Here is a 27,444-nt window from a genome sequence, read left to right on the forward strand (position 1 = left end):
TTGGAAAAAGGGAATAATAGGCTTCCTGAGAAATGGAAAAAGGTGATACAGCAGAACGGTTCATATAACGCGATAAATTAACCTTAAATAACAAATATCATGTATTCATTTCGTATCAAAAAAAAAAAAAAAAAAAACTTATGGAACATCCTAGATAAAAATTCACTTGAAAAATAATCTTCATAAAGACAATATATTTTCGGATCAACATATCTATCAATTACAATCATCAATTGATCAGCTGTAATCAGCTATAATCTCATAAGAGAATTGAATTGAATTTTTCTTTCGCTTTGTTACATTTTAATATTAATATAGTATTTTTGTTTTTTATGTTTGTGATCGCAAAGGAATAGATAGATTACAAAAAAAAAAAAATATTAATAGATGTATGCATAAATTGAAATTTCTGATTGAAATTGAATAAGTAAAAAAAAAAATGGATATCTTCTCATCTTAATAATGAAAAGAAGCTAATTATATTAATGGACACGATACTTATATTATTTTCTCTTATTTTTGTATTATTTTCTGTTATAATGATTCACAATATATAATCATATCATTTAAAATCCTTCAAATTTATATCAAAGTATAAAATACTAATTATCATAGAAAAAGTTCATAATAAATTTGAAATATCTATGAGGCATATGACAGTTAATAATATTGTGAATCATTTCTCTGAATGATGACATCCTAAAGTTATAACTAAGAAAAGTTTTTTGAACTAAAACTAATGTTGCTTAAAAATTTATAATACTGATTTACGCATGTTTACATAATTCTCATCAAGGATTAATTTACATTCAGGATCATGTTCCATTGTAGCTAAACAAATATTTTAAAAAATATTTAATTCCAAATATTATTTAAATTATAAATCTAGCATTATAAATCTTTATAACAGTTCCAAGTTTAAAAGTTGAAAGAATTTTTTTTAGTAGAATAATATATTTTACGAAACGATATATATTTTATTATATTAAATTATATATTGTACATCCGAGAATCGTACATCTTCATGGAGATTATTTTTCAGTGAATTTTTATTTGTAATAAGTTTAGTACGTGCAAATCTATCAAGAATTTTTGTTAGTTTAATGGTAAGGAAAGATACCAAAATACTGTAAAGGAAAGATATTTAAAAATGATTTAGAGCACATTTCAAAAATTAAGATTTGATTTTTGAGAGATTAACTTTATCTATTTATTTAATGAATTGTTTTTTAATTTATAATATAATATATTGTATTGTATAATTATTGTATTAATTATTGTATTGTATAATATATATAATTGTAATATAATATAATTTATTTTATTATTTTACATATATATATATATATATATATTATTTATCATTCATTCGTTAGAAAAATTTTGTCATTTTATATTCTTTTTTTTTTTAATATTTTGAATGATAAATAAATTTGATTATAAATATTAATTAATTAATTTAATTATTTTATTCCTAAATTGTAAAACATGTAATTAGATATAATTTTTTGTTAATAAAAAAATTTGTTACATTAAACATTTTTTTTGATACATATTGAAAACTTATATATATTATAAAAATACAATATTGAAACGAATTTGTGCTTTATAAATGGTTAATATCTTTAATAGAGTCGTAATATAAAGTTATTGCAAAGAAAATGTTTGAAATTACCTTAAAAATCTCCAGTTATTACTTATTATAACTTATTAATGATGTTCACATATTAGACATTCTTTATATGCTATATTAATCATTTTTAAGCATAATGTTTTTTTATAAAAAATGTTGAATTGCATCAATTGATATTAAAAAATATAATTTCTTCAAAAAAAAAAACAAAATTGAATATCATATGATTTTATGCATTCATCCATAAAGGAATTAATATCAAAATAATAATAATATCTTTGACATTATTCAATTTTTAATCGAAATATTTTTCGCCATAAATAATAATATTAAGAGAATATTAATATTAATATGCATTAAGAGAAGCAAAATGAATTGAGATATGATTTTGAAAGATCCTATAGGAACATTTCAGAGAATCAGAGAATGCAAGAATCTTTATTTCATTCGAGAAATATTTAAACTTGAAATTTTAAAATCAAAAAAATCATATCAGAACATTTCAAAAAACTTGATGTAATTAATAAAAAACAAGATATATTTGCTAAAGTATGCTATTATATTCAATTTATGAATACTATTCATAAATTAGAAATACTATTCACACCGATTAAATTAGTTGATTCCAGAAAACAAAAGAAGTAATTTTCAATCATTTCAAAAAAGATGATGGACATGATTTACAAGAAAGAATTATTAATTTGAAAATTTAAAAAATGTAATATATATAATTATGAAACTTTGAAAATATGTAATGTTTATGGAGATATGTATTATATTTTTTTTTTGCTACCCAAAATCACAGAGAATGAAATCAGTTCTTGAAAATTTGGCTATTTTTTGATTTTACGTGTTAAATCGTAAACTGTAAAAAAATTTTCAGGCAAAAAATTCTTTCTTTTTATGAGAGCTATCATTTTAAAATATAATTAAAAAGAAAATTATAAATTAAATTAAATTAATTATTAATTAAAATTTTTTAAAAATTTATTTTCAACATAAAGTTTTAATTAGCAACTTATACATTTATTAAAAATTATTAACTATACAATAGTATAAAAAAACAAAATAATAGTTTTATTTTTAATAAATATTGCTTTATTGTATTACTGACTTTCGTTGCTAAATTTTCAATTATATTACTAATGTTTTTTATTAAACATTAAATCAATATATCAGATGAGAATAAAGAAAAAAAATTTATATATGTATAATTATTTTATAAGATTTTTTTAATCTTTAATGTCATTAAATTTTTTTATTTTTTTATATATCAGATAATAAAAAAATTTAATAAAAATTGACGAATAATGATAAAGGCATACATGAATAATATTTTGAAGAAATTAATGAAATTTTTTATATTATTAAAAATGGAATGTTTAGATTGTTGAATATCTGTCTTTTTCCAAGCGGTATTAAAGATTTCTTATATGTACTATAATATAATATAATATATTATTTATAATTATTATTATTATACATAATTATTATTATGTATAAAATTGTATTTAAATTTAAATTTCTTTGATATCAAGTTTTAAATGTAAATAAGAATTCATTTTTTTTATTTTTTTAATTTTATTTTTTTTATATTTTAATGAATTTTCTTCATTTATATTTCAAATTCACATTTTTTAATATCTTGTAAAATATTGTTTTTCTAAAATTAAATGAAATAAGATCATCATTAATTACTTTTAAAATCTTATCGATGAAAAGTTTGTCGTAAAAAAAAATTTATGAATTATTAATCCAATTGCATTTTTATCAAACTTATTTATAAAATTTTTTTTTTAAGAAAGTATCTTTCTTCATTTTCATAATAAATTCACTAATGTGAAAATATAAAAAATGTAAAAATATTAAAAATATGAATTTTTTCTTTTGTTATATAGTATACAATTTTTATTCTATTCTAGTCTTTTTTATTTTATTCTTTATTATTTCCATTTTTTCTAAAAACTTCTTGTAATTTGTGTAATTATTTCAAATGTATATAGTTTAAATATTTCATAGTTTATTCTTATAAATATTTAAAATAATTTATTTTTCATTTTCAAATTAAAATAAAATCTTTTGATATATTTTTTAATAATTCTTGATTATTTTTGTTTTTAAAAAAACTTTTTGAAGACATATTAATATACAAATATTATAAATATAAATACTATGTTTTGTATTATAAATATTAAATCTGAATATATCAAAATAGAAATATAATTAGAAATTGAAAATTAAAGTAGAAAAAATAAAAAAAAAGAAATAATAGTAATAAGAAGAATATAAGAAAGGAAAATATAAAAATTATAAAATATAAAAATATATAAAAACAATAAATATAAATGTAAAACAAAAATGCAAGAACAAACAATAAATAAAAGATAAGAACATAAGTGTTTATACATATAATAGAAAACAGAGGAAAAGTGTAATTTAACAATAGATTATAATGACATTTTTGATATAAATCAATTTCTGTTAACAATAATTAAATATTATTTGACAATCAGCCGATATTATAACCATTATTTCTTTCATTCATTTTGCTATATAAATATTTTATTTATATTTACATTTATATTTATTTTTATTTACATTTATTCGACTTGTTAAATAAATATTAAATTAAATTAAAGAAAATGCATAAATTTTATAAGCATTATTTTGTGATAATCATAATAAAAAATACAGATCGCTATAATGTATATGAATTTTTTTACGTTTTTAATATTTAAAAAATTTTTTTTATAGTCTATATCTATTATAATAAAATATATAAAATAAAGAATAGTTCTTCACTATTTAATTTGTAATAATGTGGCATCTTTATTTCATTGATTCAACATTTAATTAATATTAATATAAGTAGACAATTAATATAAATATTATTATTTATATAAATGTATATTTTTATAGGATATAAGAAAAAATAGAAATTTGTTTCACCGCTAGATGGCTTTAAGAATATGTTTTTATTTTTTTATATTTCATATGTTGTATATGTTTAGTATATTTGTTTTAAAAAAATATTTAGAAACTTTTATTATTCTCTATATCATATATATTTATGACGTTATTTAATTCTCATATCATCTTTTCATTTTTAAATTTTCTTATTAAATGATATAAACAAATAATCATATAATCATAAGTAATCAATCATTAGAAAGATGATAATATATATATATATATGTATAAATTTCGTATTTACTTTATAGTAATCGTATTTATTTTATAGTACATTTTGATAATCTTATATTTTATAAAAACTAAATATGAATTCAATTCAATCAAATATTGCGAATTATAATAAAATAATATACTAGATATAATATAAAATGTGAAATGTGAAATGTTCAAAATAAAGAAATAGATTATAACGATACAAAATTGACTGAATAAGAAAAAAAAGATTTTGTAATAGAAATATTATTCAGCAATATATGTAATATGTAATAGATTATAATATAGATACAAAATTGGATTGACGTAAATAACAGAAAAATATTTTATGAATAATGGGAAATGGAGCATAAAATATGCGAAAAAGAAATTTTGAAATTTAAATTTGCGGAATCAATATTATAGAATAGAGTTTTAACGTTCAGATTTTAAAAATTAAAAAAATTAAATTAAATAATTTTAAAAATTAAGTAAAATTTTACGCCAAATTATTGAAAAATTGTATAAGATTAATGAAATATGCTAGATCGAGTTTCAACATATATAATTATTGTAATTATTACAATTTTGGCTGTTATACATATTATACTATTTAGTATATTTAAATAATAAAATTATTATAGTATTTCAATATTTATTGCATATATTTATATACGCAAATTTGCGAATTGGGAATGTGGGACATTTTTAATTCTAAAAGTCAAAAAAGTTAGTATACAAAAATATCGGTTTTTAAAATTTATTTATTAAATTATATTTCAAAAAACAGTCAATCACGACATGTATACATTAATCAAATAATCCATATTGGATACATAATGCCGACAAAATGAGTATGAATAAATCCAAATAACAAATCCAAAAAAAGAAAGTATATTGAACAACAAATATTTTTATATCGAATTATATCTTATTCATGAACAATTAAATTAATTAATTGTTATTATTAATTGTTATTATTAATTGTTATTAATTTGATCAATGTTTTTATTAAATTCGTTATAAAAGTCATAACGAAAATTTTTATAAAAGAAAATATTACTTAATTCAAAAATAATATATACGAACGCAATATATCATTGAATAAACGTATCTATTATTCAGTTCATTGTACGGTACCATAATTAATCAGTCATTTTTTATCTTAAATTAAATTTAATTTTTTTAATTTTTCTACCACATTGTTTACACTTTAGCACATTTTTGTTTAAATCTTTATGTTTGCAATCGCGAAACTAGATAGATAATAGAACAGTGATAGATGATGCATATATGGCCTGAACTTAGATCAATGAAAATGTTAATGATGTTTTTTTAATATCGATTGTCGATTGTATTGATGATTGTGATATATGTGATTATGTGAAATTATTGTCTTTCATAATGATTCACAATGTAAAATCGTGTCCAATGGTTAGAATACAAAATTTTAATAAATTTCAAGTTCATATTATAATAACTTATAAATGTTATAATCGTATATATGCTAATGTTCATCTTTCATTGGTGAATTTTTTTTAGATCTATAAGATATATCATAGCTGTAGATCTGCTTCCAAGTAATAATATCCTTAAGTAGACTTCCTCAAATTAGAATATTGCATAAAGACTCAGAGTATGTTCTTCACGTGTTTGCTATAAATCTTGTCAAAGGAAAAATAATATGAGTTATGAAGCTTCCATATCAAATATGTGGATTGTTTAAGATATATTTAGATATTTAAATTATGATAATTATATTTTTATATCTCTAATGAGTTTTATATCTCTATTGAATAATAATTTATATTAAAAAATAAATAATTGATTTTCATAATATTATTAAGAAATTACGATTACGAATATACGTAATCAAAAATATTTTAAATAAAAAGTGGATACTATTGAGGATTAATATTATATTTTAATATTATTAATTCTTTTGTGAATGAAAAAATCATATAAAGATTAATTTTCTTTTTTTAAATGAAATTATATATTTTTTAATATATCAATCGACATTCTCTATAAAAAAAAAATATTAACTTATATATTTCTTAAAAATTATTAGTTTGAAAATATTTTAATTTGAGTTTTATTAAATTTATTGTATAAAAGACAAGAAAATATTTTAATTTGAAAATTTTAATTTGAATTTTATTAAATTTATTATATAAAAGACAAGAAAAGCATACTAATACTAATACACTAATACATATTAATAAGAGACAAGATAAACATACTAATATCAATTCATGTGTTCTCAATTATAGTATATTATCTCAATTATAGTATATTATCATTAATATTATCATTATTATTAATTATATTAATTATATTAATATCATTATTTATATATCTAATTATTATATTTACACTAAAATTAATTATTAATAATGCTACTACTTGTATATTGCTACTATTAATATTACTAATAATAACAGTAAGAAAATGCAATATCTTTCAATCATTGATTTAATTGAAATTATGCAATGTAGATTTTATCATCTTGCTTTTTTTTAAAAATATGCTCTATTGGGAAAAAAACTTTAATGCTCCATCAATCAAGTTCAATTTGAGAGCTGTGTCTGTGTCAATAGATCTGCATATATTTTTTTTGTTTCGATTGTTCAAGTTTATGGTTTTTAGTTTAAAATAATATGGTTTTTGTATTTAAAATAATATTATTATATTAATTATTAATTAATTGTATTATATAATATTTATAAAATAACGAAATAATAATATACAAAATTTATAAATTCAATAACGAAATAAAAATAAAAAAAATATAAAAGTATAAATAAAAAAATATATAAAATAAAAGAATAAAAGAATAAAAAAATATAAAATATGAAATTAAAAAATATAAAGAATAGTATTTGTATTTTGCAATATATATATATAAAAAAATTTATATATATGAAATTTATATATATATATAAAAAAATTTATATATATGAAATTTATATATATATATAAAAAAATTTTCTAATATGAAATATGCGTATATATCTTTTTTGTTTTTAAATTAATTTCCTCGTAATCTTTATAATATATATATATATATATATATATATATATATAATTTTTTATAAGCCATTATTTCTATTTCTGAAGTTTTGCTATTGATATATGAAATTATTTTTCTATATCTTCTAAAAATATTTTTTTAGAATTAAATGTTTTTAAAATTTATAGAAAGATTATTATGTATGATGAATTTTTTATTTGCCATATTATATAACATATTACGTAATATTAAGCAATTATTACAGCAATATCAATAAAAATTCATAAATAAAGAAAGGTCTTATATATTCTACAGAAAGTATATTCACGAACTTGAAATTTTAATCATAAATATCTAAAAAATTATCGAGTATCTGTTACTATAATGATATATTTTTATAAACAGGATGATGAAATTTATTATTGTATATAATTTCAAGTAAATCAATAATACAAAAGTTTTGCATTCTTCTTGTTAACATCAGTTATGTAATACAATTATATCTTTTAATAATTATATAATTATAGTATAATATAGTTATAATAAACTATAAATTTGAACAAAAATATAAATGAAATACACAATAAAATTTAATCTTTGGAATATCACAAAATTAAAAGAATCAAATATTGCACAAGCAGAAGTTCACCAGAAATTGTTTTTCATCAATTTCATTCACATAATCTTTGGAATAACATTCTCTTCTTTCACTTCAAATGATATCTTTTTTGACATTATTTTTGATATTTTAAATGTATCTAGATAAAATTTAGAATTTTTTAATTTAATTTTTATAATAGATTTTTATTATAATAATTTGCTTGAGACATAAGAATAAATGTGGTCCAATTGTATCATTTTAATTAAAATTTTTAAGAGAAATTATAATTCAATATAATAAGAGAAATTTTATATATAAAAAATGAAGATATAAAACTTCTTATTTTTTTTATTTTTGCAAATTTTATATTATTATAGTAATTATTTGCATTATTATACTATATTATTATATTATTATACCGATATATTAGTTTTTATATTTATAAGCTTCAATTTTTCTATCTTTCTTTTTTATACCAATAGAAATAAAAAGAAAAATGAGGCTTGAGAAATCATATCATTTATGTAATTTGTTTAGATTGATTAGATTGATAATTTGTTTAGATAGATGTTTAGATTTAAATTGAGAAACAAGATATTTTTTAATAATTAATTTTTAATATAGAACAAAGAATTCAGTTAAAAGTATTTAAAAACTAGAATAATATTATAATAATATTATGTTATGTATTTATTACATATTATATATATATATATATATATATATATATATATATATATATATTATATATATATATATAATACTATATATAATACTAATACATATATATTAATATTATTATTACATATAATATATATAGAATCAAATTGATGTCGCGTCATTTTTTGAAACTAAAAAAAAAACTTTATATCTTTATTATTTCTTTTTTATGAAACATCTTTTATGAAAACAAATATAATATAATAACTAGAATATAATTCTTTAAAAATTAAATTATATAAATATATAATAAAATATATAATAAAATTAATATAATATATAAATATAAAATTTACTATAAAGATATGAAAACTTTGTATAATATAATCGTGCTATATATTTTATTTTTTCATTTAAATAAATATATATAAGATAAAAATTTTTATCTAAATTTTTATACTATATATATTTTTTATATATTTTTATAATATGATTTATTTTTATACCACATAAGTAAATTATATGGATTGCATGTTATTTCTTCTTTTGTAGTTTTCTTTTAGAATTACAATCAATATTGATTTCTTTATTTCATTCAATTGATCTATCTTCATCATATTTAATTTAATTTTCTATCTTATGTTTGATTATTGATTCTTGAATTTTAGTTTCAGATATTTTGCATATTGACAAATATTTATTAAATATTTGTTTTATATTTATAATATTCTATATTTTGAAAAATTCTTGCATTTTTATGATTGGAAAACTTTTCTTTATTTTAATAATTTTTTCTAATGAATTTCATGTATTATCGATTGATATTGTAAATAAATGTAATATGATTTAGAAAATGTATCATTTAATAAATTTCTACACTCTTTAATATTATAATTCAAATAAAATATTATTATTTTTCGGAAAATGTAAGATTTTTTCCAGTAAATATTGAAAATACATTTTTAATTTTGAATAAAAATATAACTTGTAACTAAATATTATCATTCTACAATATAATAAGTATTATATATATAAGTATATATATTATATATATATATTATATATTATATATTATATAATATATTATATTATATTATATATTATATATATATATATTATATATATAAGTAAGTATTATATATATATATATATATATATATATATATATATAATAAAATTTTTTCATACATCTCAGTTTTGAACTAGTTTTTTTCATTAATTGAAGTGATTTTCAAGCTAATCAATAAATATAATAGAATTTATCTATGCATTTTTCTGATTTTTATGTAATTTAAAAATATTATGACATATTTTAATTAAAATAAATCAATTTAAAAATCATTTAAAAACTTTTTGATTTCTGATATTTATATATAACCACAATTTGTATGTTCTTCTTGTATTGATAAATAACTATAATTCAATAATCATACATATAATATACAATAATTACATAATTTAATCTTTTTTTTATTTTATTATTACATTTTGTTATATTTTTTTTAATTAGAATCAATTAAGTTTTATAAAAATTTAATAATTTTCTCATTAATCTCATTTTATTTATATTATAAATATGATTTGGATCAATGTTTTCTTCTTTATGTTGTATAAATTCTTGGATGAATTTTTTTAGTTATTCTATTAATATCTTCATTTTATAGATATTTACTAAATAAATGTTTTAATATTTTTTAAAATGTTATATCCAACTTTTATTAACGAAAAATTTGATGTACCGTTAAATTTTTTATATGTATTTAACAGAATAGAGAAAAATTTCAACGAATCTTTTATTTGATCTTTTAACTTTTTTTTATTAGCTTGGAAAAGATCTGATTTTCACGTATTAGCGATTCATATTCTTTAATGAATTGCAGGAGCAATTGCTTAAGTGAAATTGATGTTACTGCATCTGTGCTGGATGATTATAATGCAAAGCTGTGATAACTTGAAAATTTCAATAGTTTATATTTGATAATTTTCAAAAATTATCTTTCTTGAGTTTATATAATATGTATAGTTTTGGGTTTTTATATGAAATTTCTATCCAGAGTCATATCTTTCTTAATTGAATTTTGAAAAAATTTTTTTAGAAATATTATAACTTTGGATGGTTAATGTTTCAATATGAAAATATTGAAAATATATTTAGATTGATGCTAATTCTCGGTAGATTTTTTGGTTATTTGTTGGCTATTAAATATTTTTTACCTTTGATGTAAGTGATTTTTTAATGAAATTGGAAGTTATAGGAGAAATGCTTTTATTGTCTCGAGATTTCTTTAATTTCGATATTCTAAAATTAGTGATTTGTGATCTGTTTGCATTTTTATGAGATGTTTAAAATGTTTAATCAATAAATATATTTCCCCTAGTTCTTTATCAAATAGTTTAATTGAATATTTTTTTTTATGTTGGTTTTAATTTTTTTTTAATTAAAAGAATCTAAAGGACGTAATTTTTTAAAATTCTTTTACCGGATTCTTTGTATCTGTGACACTCCCTATATTCCGCTGTCTCAGTTAATATTAATTTAGTTTTTGGTGTGAGTTATACTTTCATGATTATATATATTCATAATAGCTTTTTTTGACTGCTTTGAAAGCAAATTTTCGTTTCGGTTTCCGTATTTTGATGGATTTATCTTTTTAATTGTTTCTTTTTTGCTGATAAAAAGAATTAAATGTTTCTGCAATCATAGAAAGAAAATAATGTAAAAATTAATTATTCCTAAGTTTCGTAATTTCTTTACGAAATTTAAGATGATTTTTTTTATCGATTTTGTCCGTTAATGATTTTAAATTGCCTTTATCATTAATTAATTTTGTTATTTGTTCCTTGTCTATATTGTATTTTGATGGATTGATAATAATATTTTTTTTAAACGATTGAAATGGTGTCTGAAATGTGTTCTTTATATTCTTCTATATTCTTTAAAACTATTAAAATATTATCAAAAAAAGCGAATATAAAATCTAATTTTCTTCATTCATAAAATCTAAGTTACTTCATTTATGAACCTTTGAAATATTTGCATTTTTCTGAAAACATTATGAATTTATGAATTATAGCTCAAAAAATCGTATTACGCATATAGTTATTACAATATTTTTTATATCTTTTGCGATTTAATTTTATATTTTTGAAATCGATTTCTAGAAAAGATATATTTTGAAAATTGTACCAATAATTTATTATAATGCTATTTAATTATATAATAATTATAATCGCCATACAATCATGCCATACGAACATTGTATGTTTTTTTTAAAGACTGGAAATATAATGGAAATATAATATTCAGTTGAAATTGATCTAATTATTTCTAACTTTAGTATGTAACTTATATATAACTTTCTTAAATTTAGTATAAAACTAAAAATAGCTAAAAAAGAATTCCAAACTTAGAAATTTTTAGTTTTTCGGATAATAGTTTTCTCTATTTATATTTATATTATTATAAATTACATATGATTGTAATTATGTAATGTTTCACAATGCAATTGAATGCAAATTGAAATGAAAATTCTGGTGAGATTAGATATACATTTGAATTTACTTGATTACTTGAGTTTACTTGAGTTAATTGATTAATTAATTTTCTTTATATGTGTCAGCTTATTTTGTTTTTCTCGTCGGATAATGCATTTGTTATGTATATCTATCGTTATTTTGTAATGAAAAAAAATTGAAAAGAAATCTTTCAAGAATAGATAAAGAATTCTCAGTCAAGATAAAAATCTAATTATATTTTTGTTTTAATTATCAATATCAAGAATTATTTTTATCCATATGTTTTTATTTTTGATCCATTGATAACAAATAATTTCAGATCCTTGGATTTTTTATTCCTATTGCATATTTTTATCCCCTTATTTCTGATGAATATTTATATTATATGAATAATGTTTACTGTATCTTAATCTAAAATAATCTAAAATATCTACTATATTTATAATGTTACTTCTGTATCGACTAAAAAATATTTTATTACTTGCATAGTTTTTTACAAGTAGATGATTATAGCTGCAATCATATCATATGCCGTTGATATTAATATAATATTAATAATTAATATTAATAATATAATAAGTTTTTTCAATCATTTAAAGCTACTAAGGTTATATATCATCATATATTTTTTAATATTCTTATCGAATTTAAAATAAATTATATAGATTATATATTATAATTATATAATTAAAAATAAAAAGTAAAGAACTTTTTGGATCTAATTATCTTATTTTTGACAGGGAATATTGCCGTTTCTTTTAATCTGTGATTCTTTTAATTGCCTGAAAACTTCACTTGAACTTGTATTTTTCAATTTTTTATGTAATCTGTCTTTTATATTTTATATATATTTTACATCAATGACAATACAATATATCTTAAATCTATGATCTCTAGAATTTTTGTCTACGAATTGAATCTGTTCATCGAATAAAGCTTTCGATATCATCAGTTTATATGGTTTAGTTAGTTATATGGTTTATATGGTTATAGTGGTTTATATAGTTTGAAAAAATAATTTACTGAGAAAGTAATTTTCGAAGTGAAATTTTTTTTGATTGCATAAATTTGTTTGTTATCGAAATCGGAATTTTTATTATCGCCATTTTTAATTTGTTATTTAAGATCAATTCTGATAGGTTAGAAATATCAATTATTTTCACATTCAATTTATTGTCGAGATCTAAAACTCCGATTATATAATTGAATTTCGGTTTCTTGTCTAGATATTAATTTTATATGGAATTTTTTTTTTATTTCTTTTGTAAATATTTTTTTAAATTTCGTACATGCAAAATAATTACATTTATAAAAAAATAAAATAAAAATAAAAATAAGAAATGAAAAATAAAAATGAAAGGAAAAAATAAATAATCAAAAATAAAACAAAAATCAATTCGAGAATTTCGATACATTTATCGACAAATTATTAAATAGCCGAAGAGTTATGTACTTATTAAGTTTAATTGATGATATTAAATGAGTGTTTTCTTTTGAATCTTTTAAGAAAATTCGAAGAGCAGTTTACAGCTGGATTTATATTTTTGACTATTTTTTGCTATCGTTCGATTTCCTCTATTATCATAAAAAAGTTACTAATTTTCTATAATATTTTCCTGATATCATCGTTTCTCAATCACGATGTATTCAAGGTAGTTCTTGAAATGAAATTGAATATTCTCTATTTTTTTGATATTTGATTTTTCATTTATGGCCTAGATTTGTAATCTATATAATTTATATTGATTTATTATAGTTTTATAAATCAGTTTTATAATTTGGACTTTCTTGCGTCATTTTTTATTTGCTTGATTTTTTCTTATATATGTTTCTTCCAGTTTAATTTGCTATCTAAATAGAGATCATGATATTTAACAGATTTTTTTTTGATAGTTTGGATGAATTCTGAATTTTGAAAGCTGATTTTGGTTTCTTACTAAAAGTAAGAATGATATGTAAAGATGTTAGCATTTATCTAAATTTATTTTGATTTTATTATCTTCCAATTTTCAATATTTTTTAAATAATTTTGTAAATTTCTTGTTATATTTTCGATATTTTTGAATACAAAGTATAGCCGTATCGTCTGCAAAAGTATATATTTCTGATTCGATTGATATATCAGCAGTTAATAAAGAATAGAGCATACATCCAAAGATATTATTTTACGATAACTCCGATATAAATTTTTTTAAACGATGAAATATTGTTGATTTTAATATATAAGTATCTGTTTGAAAAATATGAAAAGGCAATTGTATAGATATTAATTATAAGAATTAGTTATAATTTTTTTTACTAATCCTCTATGCTAAACTTTATTGAATACTTTTTCAACATTTAAAAAAATTGCCGTGCAATATTTATTTTTTTCCATGATGCGGATTATTTTATTAATCATTTTGTGTATTTATTTTATTGTATTATAGCTTTTTTTAAATCCAAATTGATAGTCTGGGATTAATTGATTGATGATAATTTCACACATTAATTTCTTATGAATAATTTTTTCTATTCTTAAAATTCTATTAAAAACATTCGTAACGAAATTAAAGTTCCATTTTTAATGAAATTGAAAATATTACTTACTTATGTCTTTTTTCTTAAAAATCAAACTTAATATTCCATATTCTATATATATGTATATGTTTCAAATGTAATCCTTTTAATATTATGTTTCCTTTTTGATTTTGGTTAATATAATGTAATCTTTCTTTCTGAGAGTTTTTACAACTGTTTTGTATATATCTGAAGAAAGTTTATTTGTTATTTAACCTGTTTATCTTTTTTGTTGTTATTGTCTTTAACGAGAAATTTTTCGAGATCTATTATTTACTTACGGATTTTTACTAACAAATTTCTATTGTAGTTTTAGTAAAAATAAAAATAAAATAAAAGGTTTAGATGTAGATTTGGTGATTTCAATTTCCATTTTTTGACCGAGACTTTATACTGCATATCTATTTGTCGATTAAGAATCATCCAATTATTCCACACATTTTTTTGTTATCTTATAATTTTGATTTTTATTCCTAAATTTCTTTTTGTAATTTTTAAATTATATGTGAATTTTCTTTTTTTTTTTTTTTCATGTGCTGTTTTAGATTTTTTTTCGTTACTCCATATTTTTTTCTGTATTTGAATTGGAAGTATATTCTGACTGGCTTCCATTTGACATTATTGAAATTATTTTTTTCTTTGTTAAAAAATGTTTAGTTCATTACTCTGTACTTTTAATGCACTGAATTTATTGCCTGGATCGAGATATTAAATAATTTTTAGTATTATTTGAAATTATTATTCATAACTTTGAACCATTATCACTTTTGTTATGTTTTTTTTATATGTTCATTCTGATTGACGTTTGATAAGAATGATTATTTGATATTGAGCTTCGATTTAGATATATTATGTAACTGTGGATTCAATTTATTCAATTTTATTCAATTTTTTTTTTTCTAAACTGCTGATTTCTATAATGTAGTTATATTCGCCATGTGATAATTGGTTATTGGTTCATTTTTCGCACTCTTTCTCGTTATTCATTATTTTTTATTCCGTATTTTTTTTTTTAAATTACGATGGAATCATCATTTTTAATGATGGTTGGATGGATGGAAGAGCAATTTTAAATTCTTTATCTGATTTTTTCTTTATTCTAATTTATTGCCTCGTGTAAACAGGCAAATTCTTAACAAAGTAGATAATCACTTAAATGGAATTGACCTAGATTCGAATTGTCGTATCAATATCAAATCAAATAATCAAAAATTGTATTATTGCTATATATATATAATTTAGTTACTTTAGTTTGCAACAATACATTAGTAATACGATCATAGGCATTATTGTAAATTACACATATAATTGATAATGTAAAAATTTTGAAAAAATATAGTTTTCAGTATTTTTAATTATTTATAACGTATAGCATCGATTTAAATGAAATTCTCAATATATATATAATTGTATATAAATTTACAAAATATATGTTTTTATTACAAATTCAAATATAAAATAATGAAACAATGTTTATATTTATATTTTTTTCATGATTCTGATTGCAATTTTTTAAAAAAATTTTTTATGCTGCATGTTTTTATGCAAATTAATTTTTTTAATTTTTCAAAGAAATTCAAATAATTCGGTTCAATTTTAAGAAAGTTATTTTATTTTAAAGAGTATACTTTTGTTTTATTTGCTTTATTTTAAAAAATATACTTTATTTTTATTTACTACTTTATTCGATAATTATATTTTTCTTTTTTATAAACAAATATGTATCGACTTCGCAAGGAATGTTTCGTATAATTTTCTTTTCTGGAATTAAATGTTAATATTTCGTTTTATTTGAAACACTTAATTTGCATATGAATATTGTTTATTGGAACATTCATTGGAATATTTTTTTGATTAATCTAAAATGTTTACCCGCTTTTATATTGTTAATATATATTTTTGTTGTTTCTTTATCGATATTTTTACTATTTTCATAAATATACTTGTATTCTTCATCACAAAAACTCTCTACTTCTGTTCTATTTTGTTCTATCTAATTTTCATTTAATATTCCCATTTACATAAAAATATTTGCTATGTAATTAAGTGTCTGAACACTTTTGTGTTAGACACAGAAGTGTCATTCTGTTGTTAAAAATATCCAAGGACTATTGTATATGAAAGATAAGAAATATGCAAAATTTATTTATACTTATCTATTTGTGTTTTTCTTTTTTTTCAATACATCATATTTTATAAATTTCAAATTAAAATATTTTAAAATATCTATCTTAAATGATTTTTTGATGCAAATATCTTAATATTTTTTTTGATTTCCATTAATTAAAAAAAATATGTTTTTCTTTCATATAATTTCTACACATCCATTTATTCTATTTCATATAAAAAATTATTAATTTACTTAATTATGTTATCTAATCTTATCTAATTACAATTATTTTATTTTAGGTAATTGTATGAGATTGTTTTTCACGAAATCAAGAAATTATTTTTATTTAAATATTTTTTTACGTTTTATTAATTTGCGATAAATTAATTTATAAATGATTTTCATTTATGAATTAAAATAGATTATCATATGACATAAATTGTAAACTTAATTAATTTTTTTTTTTTTTTGCTTATGTTGAAATATCATTTTATTCATTAATTATTGTATTTTATTAGTTTTATCGTGTCTTTAGAGAAATATGTAAAAAATTAAAAATTATCATAATTTTATTATGATTATTTTATGTTCATTTTAATATGTATATGTTTAATCTATGATATTTTATTTCATTTTAAATCTTATTATACATATTACTTCAACTTATATTGAAATTATGTTCATTTATTTTATGAAAAACATTATTTGTAATTCAAGATATTATGTTTTATTTTGCTCCAAAACAAAACTATATAACTATATAATTTTTTATGAAGTGTTCATCATCTTTTGATATGGAAACTAATGTGCAACAATTTTTAATGAATAATAGTTTAATAAAATCGAATTTATCCATCATTTAAAATATTAAATTAGTATAAAAAGATGTATATAAAACTTTTCTAACAAATTAATGAAAAATATTATATATTTGTAATGAAAAAAAGGAAACAATACATTATATTCTATAAAATTTTATTATTATATTATATTAAATTATATTATATATTATATTAAATTAAAAAACAATTTATCAAATAAATAATAAAATCAGTCATTCCTGAAAATTTAATTCAAGTTTTGAAATCCATCTTTCTAAATATTCTTCCTTAGCATTGACATTTTAATATCTTTTGTTATCATTGGATAAATTTTTGATGAATTATATGTAAAACTAATTATACTATAATTATACTATACTAACAGATAAAATGTCATTGAAAATTAATACATATGAAAGATTAACATATCATTCATTATCACTGACATTGATCAATTGTAATCATTTATAATCCAATAAGAGAATTACATTTAATTTTTCTGAATTTTTTTTCTACATTGTTCTTTTAAATGTTAGCACTAAATATTTCTATTTAAATCTTTATGTTCACAATTGAAGACAAATAAGTATCAATATAAGCTGGAATCTGTAGTTGAAATTGGATGAATGAAAATATAAGATGTTTTCTTATCTTAATTATAAATATTTTATTATATATTATACGAAATCATTTTCTATCATAATGATTCACAATATCTGATCATGTTCGGTGATCAAAGCATAATAAAATCTTAACAAATTCCAAATTTATATCAAAGTACAAAATGTTAATGCTCACGGAAAATTTCTCCCTAATCTATGAATTGAAGTTGTTTGTGAAGTTAATAATATTATGGATCAGCTCTCTAAGTAATGATATTCTCAAGTTTAAAAAGACGTCCTTGAATGTTGCATAAAAACATAATAATATTCAGGACTTGTATCCACGCATATTTACTACAAATTTCGTCAAAAATAAGATGATTGTCGTTGAAGTCATAGTTAAAACATATTCTTAGAGTCACTTTAGCCAAACTGAATTGTCTTAAAAAATATTTAATTCCAAATACTTAAATATCCCTTATTAAATATTATTTATAAAAAATGACATTGTTTTTAACAACATTTTATAATATATAAATAATATTATGTTGACTGGGCAGTGGAAAACAATAAATAAAATATACGGGTTTAGCTGAATGAATATATTTGATTATACGTGATTGCGCGTATCTGTTTATAAAACATTTGAAATACATGTATCGAAGAGAAACAAATAGCTACCAACTATGAAATAGTAATGTTGCTGACAACATTCAATAATGAAATTATATATATAAAATTTCAGTGAACTTTAAATTCTATAACATATTATTTATATAAATAAATTTAACAACATTTTAACTTTTAGATTTAATACGACTTCGCACAATAATAGAGAGAGGCGACAATAATAAAGAGAGGTTTTTATACAAGGAAATTTTCCTAAAGCATAAAAAATTTAAAATTAAAAATAAATTTTCCTAAAGCCATTTTTGAGGATAATATTTAAATGACAATTGGAATTAAATATTTTTGTAAATTGATTAGAGTGTAATATGATCTTAAGGATTATGCTTCAATTATAATAGTTTCAATGATATAACTTATTAATTTATTTTTAAGAAAATTTCTAGCAAATATATATAGATCATAAATCTCTCAAATTTATTAATGATCATAAACAGTCGAATTCGACAAATTCAATCTCGTAGCAATTTCTCGAATTGTTATTCATCGATTTGCTTCAATCAGTATCTTTATTTTATCTTTGTCAGTTTCAACTGATCTTCCAGAATGTGGCGCATCTTTAATATCAAAATTATCGGAACGAAATTTTGAAAACCAGTTTTGATACTGGCGTATTATTAATACACTTTCTCCATAAATTTCATATAACCTTTTTTTTTGCTTGAACAACATTTTTATTTTTTCGGTAATAAAAAAATAAAATATGCTGAAAATGCTCCTTTGGTCTTGCATTTTATTATTATCATATACGAAAAACATAATCACACAGAATCATGAATTTTTTTTAAAAATAAACCATGAAATGCCAACTGTCAAAATATATAATAATAACACGGTTTAGAATGAAATTAACTGGATAAACATTCAGCTAGCAACAAAAAAAACGAAATTATTTTCCGAATAACCCAATATGAGACTATATATTTCCTTCGTGTATGTTATTTATTTTATATTATTTTTCGATGATATTTTGTTTGTAATTAGTTTAATATTATCCATAAGTTTGTCAATAATTTGTTCAATGTTAAGGATATCAGAATATCATTAAAGATATTCAGGAGAAAAGATTTTAAAACTCGAGATGAATTTTCAATAATTGATTTTATTTATTATATATTTATTTTGTGAATTGTTTTTTTAATTTAATATAGATTGTAATATATAATATTATTTTTATTCCAATAAATATTATTTATCGTTCCTTTATTAGAATTAATATAGTGTCCCAAAAATGTTCTAACATAAACTAAAGATTCCTAATTTCAAGCAATATTTTCCTCAAAAATTTTCATAACTTTAACAAAGTTATGATTTTGTTAATAACTTATTAACAAAAAGTAGTGGCCAATCACGTAGTCGAATCGCAACAGTAGTAGTTGATTATGTGTCGCCGATCGAGCATGAATAAATTCAAGCAATATCAATATCAAAGAAAATGTGTTGAATATAATAAATATTTATTGATAAAAAATTATATCAAATTACATCACGAATAATGAATAATTTAATTAATTTATTATGATAAAATTGTGATATAAAAAAACGAATAATATAAAATTTTTCTAATAAACGATCAGTATTATATTTGGAATAAAAAAAATAAATTAGATATTATAAATTATATTAAATTAAGAAATTAAGAAATTAATTATTAATATTATATCAATATTAATATTAATTATTAATATTATAATTAATATTAAATTAAGAAATAATTCATATCAAATAGATAAAATCAATCATTTATCAAAAATTCTTCAGTTGAACATTGAAATATGCCACTCATTATTTCCTAAATATTCTTCCTTAACATTAATGATCAAATTAATTTTTGACAAATTTAGATATATAGTATAGATTTATAGTACAACTATAGTATATAATAATACTATAAATAATAATAAATAATAATAAATAAATCACAAATAAAATATCATTGAAAAATAATACATACATTATATCATTGGATAAATCAATTAGATCAATGTCTATCGTTCATTTTGTTGCACTATCATCAACATTGATCAACTAATCAGTTGTAATTCAGCAATTCCAGAAGAGATTCTTAAATTATCTCTACGTTAAAAATATTGGTGAATAAAATATCTAAAAAGACCCGATTTTTTTATGATAAATAAGATTTCATGTATTCATTCTTTACTGTAACTTTGCTGCTTCTGTATTCTTTTTGAGAAATACTAAATAATAATATTAATAACAAAATAATATTTATTATTATTATTATTAAACAAATATTTTTTAAATCAATTGATAATTATCACATTATTTTTAATGAAATTCAGACATGACTATGACTATTAATAATATCATTTTCTTCCATCGTCGACATTCTTAATAGTCCAAAATGACTACACATGATGTGAACGATCCACCTTCGTTGAAATATCCGTATTATATGCAATAGTAGCCAATATCCAAAATTTCTTTGCTATGTAATTGTTGCAATTTCGACTTACACTGTTTACGATTTTTTTACCCTTATTAAAAGGGCTGTAAATTTTTTAAATTCTGGCGACGAGAGTTATTATAGTTTCTCCATCACTGTTTAAAATAAGCAATGTGTCGAATATTAGATTCAAGGCTTAATTATTGACAGGTCATAAATAATAAAAGTTCCATTAGAAAATATATCCGTAAGATTTTAAAAATTGTAATTTTTTATTACGTTGGTGAATTTTCATTCGTCTACGATTCACTTTTGATTCCCTACCTTTTTATATCGTTTTATACCTTTTATACCGTTTTAATATCATGTTTTAATATTTGGTAGCCATCGTGTTTTTATCGTACTGAGCTGAATATTCACAATATATTAAAATATTCCATTTGTTCATATAGTAAATGCATACTATAATACAATTCATGTTATGTAATAATAAAATTAATTTATTATAAAATTCTAATATTAAAATGTTAAATATTCGTATGCAAGCGAAAGTTCATATATAAAATATACTGAATTTATAAAGTTTTTGAGTATTTTATTAATATAAATAATACAAAAATTAACAAACATCCTTAGATTTTTAAAGACGTTTATACTCCCTTCCACATTCATCTTGACGAATATGTGATATTCCTTCCGAGCCTAATTTTAGCAATTTTTGTTTAAATTGGGAGTATTGCATAATGAGGAAACTTGGTATCATTATATGTCTTATTGCGGAATTACAATCCGCTGAAATGAATATTTAGGGAATTTCAAAGAGCATAAACATTTTTTAAAATATTTTTAAAAATTTAGCAAAAATTAGAAATTTGTAATCTTTAAAACTGTTAAGAAACTGTTAAGAACAAAAACCGAAGTTGATTTGTGAGCAATCGGGTAGTTTGAATTTCATTTTCAATAGTTTAAGCATTTTCAATAGTTCAGGTTTTAATATAAGTATAATTCCTTCACATTTTCTATATTCTCAATATTAGTCAAGATTGAGATATAACACTTTATAAGTCACATTTATATGCCAAATATCTTGCAACAAATCACTATAAAAGTGACCGCAAGATTCTTATCCCTACATATTACAACGCAATACGAAGAGTCATCCTTAGAAATCGCTCTCTAATGCGATCATTGGTCTTTCTTAAGTTTCTTTTTTCTTAATTTGCATTTATTAATTATTTGCATTGCAATTACTGAAAATTTGCTGAAAATAATTTTGAAAGAAGAATCAAAATCCGTAATAGGTTTTGAAAATCATCGAAAGAGAATTCAGATTAGATCGGTAGATGCAATTCAATCCAGATAGGAATATATCTATATTATATAGATTATATAAATATAGATCAAAACATAGAAATTAGATAGTCAGTCAAGAATTTTGTTTTGTATGCGTATTTATTATGCGAATAAGTATGGAATACTATAACATTGTTTTAGATATTAGCGATGAAATGCAACAATGCGACAGTGGCGACTCGATAAATGAAGAATTATATAAAATTCATATTAATAACAATAAATTCCGTGCTACTCATATACAATGGTTAATGTAATGTTCACAAGATCAGAGATGGATTATTTGCGCATTGTGTCATCATCGCGTTAATAATATTTTATCAATGATAGAGGATGCTAATATTAGCATTTATACATTAGCTTATTTAAAGTGAGCCTCAGATAATATGATTAATTATTAATTGATATAAAAAATATTTATTCAATAATAAATATTATTTTATTCTAGTATTTCTCAAAAAGAATACAGAATGGATATATGGAATTTTATTTAATATAAGAAAATCGGCCATCAATATTTTTAATGTACGGGTAATATAAGAATTTTTTTTAGAATTTCTATATTACAAGTGATCAGTTGATTAGTATTGATGATAATGCAATGAAATGATTGATGGATATGTTGATTTGATGATATAGTATATATATTATTTTTCATTTTATTTATAATCTATTTAATATTACATGTAAATTTATAAAAAATTACTTCATTCGTCAATGCTAAGGAAAAATATTTAGATAATCCAATGGCACATTTCAATACTCAATAAACTTGAATTTTTGGAATTTTTAGTGATTGATTTTATTTATTTACATTATTTATGATGAATTTTTTTTTATTTAATATAAATTGTAATACATAATTTATTTTTTTTATTCCAAATATATAGTATTAATCGTTCATTTATTAAAAAAGTTTTATATTTTTTATATCATAATAATAATTAATTAGTTTATTCGTAATATAATTTTTTATTGATAAAAAAGTATTTATTGTATTTAACATATTTTTTTCGTAATATATTGCTTGAACTTGTTTGTATTCAATCAATAATATGTTATTATCGCAGTTAGATTTCGAATTCTGTGATTGGCTAGTGTTTTTTGTTTTGTTAATTATTCGTTAATAAAGCCGTAAACTATTACATTTTTTATAAAAAAAAATGTTGATTGAAATTATCTCAGGAATCTTTAGTTTACAAATATCTCAACATTTTTATATCCTATATATAAAATACATATTTATAATATAGTTCTTATAATGATTGATGATGAATATTTTAATCCTATTATAGTATATATTAATGAATATTTTGTTCTATTGTTGATCTTATTAATTAGTATAAAATACTTTTTTAATATTTTAGGTCAAGATCCCGTAGCCCGCGCAGAAGATCTTTAACTCGTAGCCGCAGCCGAGATCGCCGTTCTCGTTCGGATTCCCGTGATAGACGGTACTAACATTAGATAAATTAAAAGAAAAACTAAAAAAAAAAAAAAAAAAAAAAAAAAAAAAAAAAAAAAAAAAAAAAAAAAAAAAAAGAAACAGATTTTATTTGATTGAAAATGAAAAGAGTTTGAAAAAGATCATCTTTGTATATATTTTCTTACTATGAGATGTAAAATAAATATTTTGATAATAAGATTTATAATCGTTAAAAACAACAAAAAGTAAATGATCTGAAATTCTCTTATATATATTTTTTTAATTAAACAAAATATTCTTGTCTATAACTTTTAAATCGTATCTGTGATATTAACTATTTCAAAATAATTTAGATATAATTTTTTTGTACTGATCCTTTTTATACTGATATTCTCATTTATAGCAAAGAAAGATGAAATTAAATTCTGGATTAAATGGAATATATATTTTCTAAGTGTTTTCCCTATTTCCTTACAGTTAGGTGCTAAAAGTATTCCAGACAATGGATCTACTAAAAATGGCAGAAAGAAGATAAAAAAAAATTGATTTTATATGTACATAAAAAAGATCGTTATTACATACATACAGTTTAGCAATTATTATTATAATTAAAAAAAATAACTTTGTAAGAAATGCGAAAGAAATATATACACGATGTTTACTATTTCAATTGTTAATTTTGTGTACGTATATAACATGAAAATTAAACATATATAGACATAAATGCTTTTAAGTAACTATATATATACAATATTTTCACAAATATATGACATATTTTTTGTATACGGGTGCATTTCACACACATAGAAAATTTTTTATAATAATTATCAAGCAATGAATTAGATATCTATTTTTTAGATGTCTGTAAGATCTATTCATAATTTTAAAGTGAATAACACTTATATTATTTACAAGTAACACATAAAAATTCGGTTATGAATTTCAATTGAGAAAATTATAGCGATAAACATAACATTGATTGTTCAAATCATATGTCGATTCAGAATAGAAACAATTTTAGTATGAAGAAATAGAAAATCTTCATTTTATGTTGTATTAATAATTTTGTACTCTTATAAATTTAAGATTTTCAAATAAAAAAGTATATGCTATAATTTTTATTAGTTTTCTTATTATGAATAATAATTTGATAATTATACTAATAAATTAACGAAATAATATTGCATTGAAATTTTTTTATGCTATTTTAATATTTAATTTAAAAAAATTTAATGGTTAACATGATTAATATTAATGGTACAAACGAAACCATAGAGTTTAAAATAAATAAAAAAGCAATAATAATAATAATAATATAATATAATATAACAATAATAATAATATAATAATAATAATAATAAAACAATAAAATTGCATTGATAATTAATTTCATTTTTGATAAAATGCATTTAAAATTTTTTTACACATGCATATGATTTATTCTGAACTGAATATGTAGCTTTTTAATAAAAGTAAATATACTGATATTCTTTTTGAATTATTTTTGAATTTCAGTGTAATATACGATGTAAACACCATGTAATGTAATTATGCAACATTTTTATATCGTTAAAAAAAATTTACTACTTTTAATTATGCAAATTGAAATTTACAAGTAACACATTATTATTTTTTGTTATTTTATATTTAATTTATTATTTAATATGGACGAATTCCAGAATATTCTGCATTGTACGGTAATTACAAAATATTTAATTTAAAATCATAGATAAATTATTGTATTATATTACATTCAATTTACTTTATTTGCCGAAATTCAATAATTTCGGTAAGTAATAATTAAAAGCAAATCAAAAAATATATTCCTATAAAATTTCGATTTAAAAAGTTTGAATATGTTTTTATATGCATAATTGCTTTTTAAATTATTTTCAATAATGTGTACAAGAAAATTTGAATCACTTTGAATTTCAGATTATTAAATATGAACTAATTAAATTACTTCGCAAATCATTTTCTTTTATTTGTATTCAATATTTCTTATTCTTATGCCGAGAGAAATAATAGTCGATTTGGATATCATATATTAATAGTATTAATATTATATTATATTACACATTATATTATATTATATTACACATTAATATCAATTATCCACAAAAAATGTACACATATTACAATTATTTTTCTATTTTTCTTATTTTTCTTACTTCGAATGAATACAAATTTACTAATTTCTTTTTTATATTTTTATTTTTGATACGTTGTCAGCAAAAGAACTGAGATCAGGACAAAGCAATATTATTTTAGCAATAGGAAAAATTGTTGATCTAGATTTTCGTATTCTTTTATTTAATACATACAAACAAAAGATTCGATTTCGAATATTATTATCTTATTTTTTCTTTCTTTATTTAGTCTTTTTTTCTAACATCCATGATCAGCGTTTAATTGTTAGTAATGCTATTTAGTAACACATAGAATCAAGTTTAGAGTTTGATAAAATATATATTAAAATATATAATATATATATACTATATATATAAAATATATATATACTAAAATATATATTAAAAATATATCATATATATTTGAATAAAGTTAAAATAAAGTTTTAATCAATTAATATTTATATAAAATTATATGATAATAAATAATAATTATTGATTTATTTTAATTAATTTTATTCAAAGAAATTAATGTAAATAATGAATCAAAATATCGTTAATATCGATGTATATCGCTAATAATAATAACATGAAAAAAAAAAGTGCAATACTTGTACAATTTTTTTGTGGATATAAAACATGATATTAATGTGATTAAAATATAAATACTGAATTTAGACTATTATTTTTTTCTTTTTTTTGTTTAATATATTTCATATCAGAATAAAAAATAGTGATTTAAATGAGATAGAGAAATGTTTT

The 27,444-nt window shown here is 19.1% G+C and overlaps 1 protein-coding gene across 9 annotated transcripts in view; it reads left to right on the forward strand.

The window, feature by feature from the left end:
- LOC122717793 (RNA-binding protein 1-like) overlaps positions 1-27,444 on the forward strand; it is an 88,060-nt gene that overhangs the window by 22,727 nt on the left and 37,889 nt on the right. For 5 of the 9 annotated variants that reach the window (XR_006347249.1, XM_043942197.1, XM_043942198.1 and 2 more), the window contains one exon: positions 24,495-24,581. The exons of 3 other annotated variants lie outside the window; for them this stretch is intronic. Coding sequence is in view for 5 of the 6 variants with exons in the window: in XM_043942197.1 (XP_043798132.1) it covers positions 24,495-24,581 (87 nt within the window). In the remaining variant the exon portion in view is untranslated. Of the gene's footprint in view, positions 1-24,494; positions 24,582-25,030; positions 25,185-27,444 lie in introns of those variants that run through there. One more of the 9 variants, XM_043942201.1, reaches the window with a different exon arrangement.

This window comes from Apis laboriosa, unplaced genomic scaffold, assembly GCF_014066325.1.
Source record: "Apis laboriosa isolate Shangri-la unplaced genomic scaffold, ASM1406632v1 scaffold58_cov148, whole genome shotgun sequence".
NCBI lineage: Eukaryota > Metazoa > Arthropoda > Insecta > Hymenoptera > Apidae > Apis > Apis laboriosa.